The 7,034-nt window shown below is 44.5% G+C and overlaps 1 protein-coding gene across 1 annotated transcript; it reads left to right on the forward strand.

Annotated features, from left to right (window-relative positions):
* Positions 1 to 4,167: 4,167 nt before the first annotated feature.
* Positions 4,168 to 6,357, forward strand: CCR75_006052 (uncharacterized protein; the record flags this gene model as incomplete). The annotated part of the gene is made up of 1 exon (XM_067964124.1): positions 4,168 to 6,357. One exon carries the CDS (start codon positions 4,168 to 4,170, stop codon positions 6,355 to 6,357), a length of 2,190 nt encoding a protein of 729 aa, XP_067821167.1.
* Between the last annotated feature and the right edge of the window lie 677 nt (positions 6,358 to 7,034).

The raw sequence follows: 7,034 nt of genomic DNA on the forward strand, positions 1-7,034 counted from the left end.
TTAAGTACCAAATGTACTTAATGGGGACTGTGTAACATTAGGGCAACTCTAGCCCGTTACAGCATCCGTGTAGGTCAGTAAAATTATATATGGCCAGACAAAGAAAAATATTATCGAAGTTGCTCTTTGCGTACTTTCGCGTGTTTGGGACAAGCTCACGATCATTTAAATTTATGGCGCCGATGCATTTAATAGCCCTTGGCCATTTTTAACCGCTTGCAAACCATATCACTCGGTTTGCTGACGATAGTCAGACCAGTTTGGATTTATTAAGACCTGGAAGTAACATTTTTGAGGTCATCTTAATACTTGTTGTTGTACTACCCACCATTTTCGACATGACATCCTTGCAAGGGGCTGGGCTGGAATAGTCACCACAACTTTATGTTATATGCGTGCATTTTGCCGATCACACTCAAAGCGCAAAAGCGTAGGTGTTGAGCGGAAAATCTTTTCCCATTTTTGCTCTATATGAGACAGTGCGAAAGTCCTAGATCGACTGAAGAGTCGATCGTAGATGATCTCGCTGTGGTTGCGCAACCACAAATAAAGGCATTTGGGGAATATACTTTTCAAATCAATAAGGGAATAAGTATCGAAACAGATAAGGAAATAATTCCCCAAGATTCTGAGGGAATAAGCCCCCAGGAACTTTACAAAATAAATTTCAAAGAAGAACTGAGACATTGAATGTCTTAGTAAACTACGAATCAAGTGTTGGCACTTATACGCTTGATTCGATAGCGCCTCCGAAGTTAAAGTTGCAGATAAGTCAATTGCCACCGCTAGAGCCGAATCGGTTCTTGCCTGATCTACAAAGAGGCAAAGTCAAGCACATCTGCATACTTGCCCCAGGTGACAAGTACGTGGCCGATATTCGGTCGGCAATAGTATTTCCTGAGAACGAACAGGTTCTCAGCAGCTTACCGATGGACGAAAATGTCCTCGATGAGAAGAGTCGGATTCAACGCTTTGCGTCCCAATCTTTACAAGACAAAGCCTTTATATAAGGATTTGATCGAATTCAAGGATGTATTCCCTGAATCCGTACAGTGTCAGTTGTCTAAGGATAAAGGCACTCGATACGAAATCGACCTCATACAAGGTTCAAAATACTGTGTCATGAAGCAGTGGCCACTGCTTCGTTAACAAGTACCAGCGATCGACAAGTTCTTTGCCGATCGCTTAGCAGCGGGTTATTTTAGAAAATCCACCTCTTCTCAAAGCTCTCCGATTTTTTTTGTGCGCAAACAACGGGAGGGTGGCAGATTGTTCCCGCGTTCAATAAATTGAACGCTGCAACGGTACCGTCTCAAGCGGTAATACCAAGAAAAGACGTAATCATTGACGGTATGTCAAGAAGTTTCATCTTTTCGTCAATGGGACTGATGGATGGATTCTATCAGATCCTCATGCGTGAACAATATAATAAGTCTGCAGCAGCAAGCGGCTAGTAATGCCACAGGGGCTTAGTAATGCTCCCGCAACATCCAAACATGTGTTACCAATCTGTTGCGATTGGTGCGGGATTTTTCACCGAGTTATTTTATTGACGTCTTCATTCATAGCAAAGCCATAAACGGAAAGCCAGGCGTTAATGTACATCGCACCCACGTCCGAAAGGCTCTTATACTTATGCGAAAGCATAAATCCAATGAAAATCCCTAAAAGTGTATATTCGCAGCAAGCGAAATATCGCTTCTTGGGTGCATTGTGGGTAAACACTGTGTACGCTCCGATCCTAAAAATATCATGGCGATCATCGACTGGCCTGTGCCAGTCGGTCTTTAGAGACTTCATAAGTTCTTCAGCTTAGCGGCGTACTTGCATTAGCACTCGCGGATTTGTGCCGAAATGACAGCACATTTTTCTTTTTTGTATAGAAAAATGTAAAATGGTTACGAAACGCTGATTGTCAGCGTTTCTTTGAGGAAATTAAGCAAAGGTTGATGCAATCGCCAATATTGGCGAGTGCGGACAACGACATATTATTTTATGTGGTCTGCGACGCCAGCGATTTTGCAATCGGCTGTGGGTTAAAGCAGTACGATACAGATGGCGCGTCGCCCGCTATCAGTCGCGTCAGCTTCAATCAGCTGAGCGAAGTTATCCAGTGTATAACAAGGGGCAAAAGGCGCTCATTGCCATAGATTAGGGTCTAATTCTTAAAAGATGGACCATTCATTGTTTTAATGAACCGCTCATTGTTTGTACGGACCATGCATTTTCGGCCGTTAACAGTCCACACCTCTTGCAAAGAATGGCGAGATGGTTGTCTTTCTTCGCGGAGTATAACTTCTCCGTGGAAAATCAACCAGGACGACTTAATGTCGTCGCTGATGTCCTTTCGCGCCGGCCCGATTTTTAGCCCGCTGCGCAAAGCAACAGTGAGCATGAGCCCACTGTTACAATAAGTGTTTCGTCGTCAACATTATTTGACGACGTTAGGAGAGCTTATCAGGAAAGAAACTCCCAAAGGGTTTTATGGATCACCTCAGGACTCCATCACAGCAATTCTAAAAAGGTTTGTCGAATTTGCATCGATCCTCAACAGAACGATACACAAAACGCAACGGTTTACTGTATTACACAGCCATTACTGGCGATACATCATTACCAGTCATACTTATTTGTGGTTACGCATCATGTATGAGTGCCACGATGCATCAATAAGGGGGCATCGTAGACGTGAGAAAACTTATCTCACGATAAGCCGCGACTTCTACTGGCCTCGCAAGAGAAGCAGGTGCAAACCGCTTCCTCGCTGTGCTAGGGTGTGTGCTAAGTAGAACGTGGCCGCATTGCGACGTGCCCGTCTACAAGGCACCTTTCGCTAGTACTGCATCAGTACTCGTCCACCTGCACTGATGACAGTGAAGGTGACCCCTTATACTTTACGTACACAACGTGCACAGGAAAGATTTAAGTAGCTAAGGAGTCTAAGAATATATTTAACTTCTTACGTAACGATCTTCTTATCAACTGGCTTTAATATATTAATATTAGACTATGTATTGTGACCCCTCGCGCACCGCTCATTCGTGCTTCTAGCAGCGACTGGCGGGGGTAGCTGAAACTCTCATCAAGCAATCCACCAATATTTTGTCTGATTGCCTCAATATTACCAAATACCGTAATATCGGAAATGTTAAGGAAATATTAGATGGGTATTTTTATGCCTCTTTATCAGTTTCTCTTATAGGGAATAATCTTCATATTTTCTCTTTTTAAGTAGTAACATTTATGTAACGGACACCCCGTTACAATTATTCCATTCATAGTGTCCACGTCTGGCTTCGGTAAGTAAATTACCCTAAGCGGTGCGGATGAGCCCACATGTAAATGGATAATATTAACCGTTTTCAATTGCGATTCATGTCTTACGAAACATCCAAGAGGTCTAATAAAAAATATAATTTTTTCGAAGCTAGCTAATATCGAATATTACAAAAGTACTATTTTTTTCTGCTTGGCTTCCTTTGTTCTTACAAATGCTGAGACACCAACGTCGATAACATTTCCAAAATAGTTCACGAAAACAATTATTGTATTAGTTTGATAATTCGACTTCTCGCGACATTTTAACCGTCTGAATCTTGTTCGCCGATTAGTGTTAAATGCTCTTTTGAGATTATTACCAGTCTGTAGTACTCAATTACTGTACGCTGAATATAATCGCACCTCTAAGTATAGTCGATAAATAAACCACCTCAGATTAAACGACGAATAGGAACACACATTAAAATCGTCCTGGTGGCCTTCATTAAAAATCGCATTATAACAGCTAATCGGATCGTTCCAACTCGACGGGGTACATTCTGTTCAACCATCAATCTTCAAATGAATTAATTGTACCAATCGATCGAGTGCGATTGGCGTTATGAAGTTACTCATCGTTCTTTGTTCTGCGTGCTCATCCTTAAATCTTAGCCTTGGATCGTCAGTATCACATCAAGTGGAAACGCTCACAATTCTAATCACAAGATCGCCAAATGTTGGGATAAAAAAGCTTCGTCTTGTTGGACACTTCCCCGATCCGCTGGCTTTCCTCAATCCGAACCAGAAAATAGCCAAATCGAAAAAAAGTGATCGCTGATCGCGTTGTACCGTACCACCCAATCTTCATGACAATCTCATCTATCTCGTGGTGCACCATTCCCAAAAACGATGAAAAATCGAGGACGGATCGGCTTGCCACTACGGCGCGCTCAAAGTCGCAATGCGCTCGTTATGTCGGCGATTGAGGAGGAACGCGCGAGTGCCGAGATGGCATTGTCTAGCGCAAGCAAGAAATTAATTTTCAGCTCATCGTCACCGACCTCTGCGTCCTCAAGCTTCAACTCGAGTCCGGACCAGGACCAAGTCACTGGCTCGAATCAAGCAAGTCTTTTCGAAACACTCACGGATGACCCTCTTACTGAAAAGAAAAAGGTATCTTCAGATCGATCGCGGTCTGTTGCTAACTTCGAAGATGACGAAAGACCGTCGACGGCCACCCCTTCGCAAGCACCGAAACGAATGACACAGGCCCAATCGGCTCGAATGCGTTCTGCACAGCGACTTGCGTCAGTGCCAATGGCTGGCGTAATAGGGATCACTTCTGCAGTGGCAAAGCAGATGAAGTCGTACTCGGCACGCAGTCGTTCGATCCCAAACATGAAGGCCGGAGGCATGACGACAAATTCACCAACTTTAAAGGTCAAAGAAGTGTCAGAGGTCTCAGACTTTGACAGCACCTTTTTGCATGAAGAAGCTCAGCAACACGCAAAGAAAGATAAGAAGACAAAGACGCACAAAAAATCAACAAAATTTCATTCCGAACGCTCTCAATCGGCCTCGTACTACGACGACCTGACCCTGGATGAAAATATCACGCTAGAAGCAAAGAAACGCAGCAGAAAAGAAAAAATCAAGACATCCAAGTCGGTCCGAGCACGTCCAGTTTCAAACTTTGAAGACCTGGGATCGTCGGGCCCTTTGCCTCAAAAAGAAGCTTGGAAACCTCGTGCCTTGAAACCTCGACCAGCCTCGGGTCCCACGACATTTGCATCGTCATTCTCGAAGCTTTCTTCTTCTTCTAAATCCGTTCAGGATGGTATTGACCCCTCTGCACCTTTAGTTGATCAACCTATACGGTCCAAACCGTCCAAGAACGCCACTACAACGACCGAGACGACTGTCCAACAGCCTCAAAGTTTGCGCCGTTTCTCGCCGGACGAGGACTTTCCGGCAACACGCTATCGTGCGTCATCCGACGGCGGTGGAGGGCTACAACAGATGCTTGAGCCAAGTGACAAGGGCCTCTTTCGAGCACGAGCGTTATCGGATTCGGGCTCTTCGAATAGAAAGAAACATTCGTATTTGCGGATACGTCATTATGAAGGAAAGTTTCTGAATCGACGAGGGCAGTCTCTTTTGTACTTTTCGCTCTTTCCACCAGAAAAGCTGGCAATGCGAGGGATTGTGTTGCACTTGCATGGCATGGGGGACCACTGTCGACGCAATATAGCGCTGTATGAACGGTACTGCAAAGAAGGTTTTGGCGTAATTACGTATGATTTGGTGAATCATGGAGCGAGTGATTACGATAAAAGCAAGACCCGTGCACACATAAGCAATTTCAATGAACTTGTGGATGATACAAACGATTTTATCACGTTTGCAAAGGCCACTATCTACAAAGATGCACTTCGGTATTGGCGAAAGCATCACCATCCTCATCACCCGCATGGAAAAGAGAGAAAGCGACAGTCGCTTCCCGAGTTGCCATTGATTATCACTGGCACGTCTTTTGGATCGCTTATTGGCCTTCATACGGTGCTAATGGGAAAGCAAAAGTTTCACGCGGCTGTTTGGGCATCGCCTAGTATTGGCGTGACGTGGACGCCGGTATTGTGGGCGCAGTGGAAGTTTGCAAAGGCGTTAGTGACAGCGTTTCCGACCGCAAAGATGATTCCTGCCGTTCAACATCATCTACGAAGTCGAAATCCAGAATTTCTAGCGAGATTTCAGGAAGACCCGTTGACTAGTAGCGACATGATTACGCCACGCACTGGATGTCAAGCACTCGAAGCGATGATTCGACTTCAACGGGACACCAAAGTCTCGGACGCAGATTCCCCGTTTTGTGCGATTCCCATGCTTTTTCTTGCCGGCACGGACGATCGTGTTTCTGATCAACAAGCTGCGTACAAGTTTTATACTCGAATGGGAAGCATTGACAAGGAATTTAAGTTTTTTGAGGGGTTATACCACATGATTTACGAAGAGCCAGAGCGGGAGGACGTCCTTACCTATTTGATCAGCTGGTTGCACAAGAGATTTCCGCTGGAGACCCGGCAGCCCATTAGAAGCTGATGTTATCGTTCATATTATAATGCGTAAAGCTGCCGACGCTGCTTTGCTATTCTGAGGCGATACATTTGATTAAAAGGGGAGTAAAAATATGTATAAAAATGAAACGCGTTTAACAGTTATTACGTAATGGCTCCACATTGGAATACAGAGTCTATGTTTCAAAACCACTTGATAGGATGACTGATCCTGAACATATTACAAGTAATAAGGAATTACAACTACAGCTATTTTACCGCTGATCATTTTAGACCAACTGATAGCACTTCGGCCCGACAAGAGTACCCCCTCCACAGCTATCAAGACTGTAGGCGGGCACGTCGTAATGCGGCCACGCTCTACTTAAGCACACACCCTAGCACAGCGAGGAAGCGGTTTGCACCTGCTTCTCTTGCGTGCAGTGAGGCAGTTGTGGTGGGCGCGCAAGCGACCTCACCCAACACACTAAGAACTCTGGTGAAGTGACGTCACGGGAGCGGTAATCCGTCTCCTCGTGCGCACTTACCAAGTAGGTAGTAATTTTCAGACTGATTTATATTTAATAGAACTAAATACAAATACCTATTTTTACAATTAAAATGTTATTCCTATAGATATCATTTAATATGTATTACGAGCGTATCTTTATAGATACCTCGCGTAACTGATGACGCTAGCCGTCATCATGGATGACGCTGGGC

Source organism: Bremia lactucae, linkage group LG5 (genome assembly GCF_004359215.1).
Source record: "Bremia lactucae strain SF5 linkage group LG5, whole genome shotgun sequence".
In the NCBI taxonomy this organism is placed as follows: Eukaryota; Oomycota; class Peronosporomycetes; order Peronosporales; family Peronosporaceae; genus Bremia; species Bremia lactucae.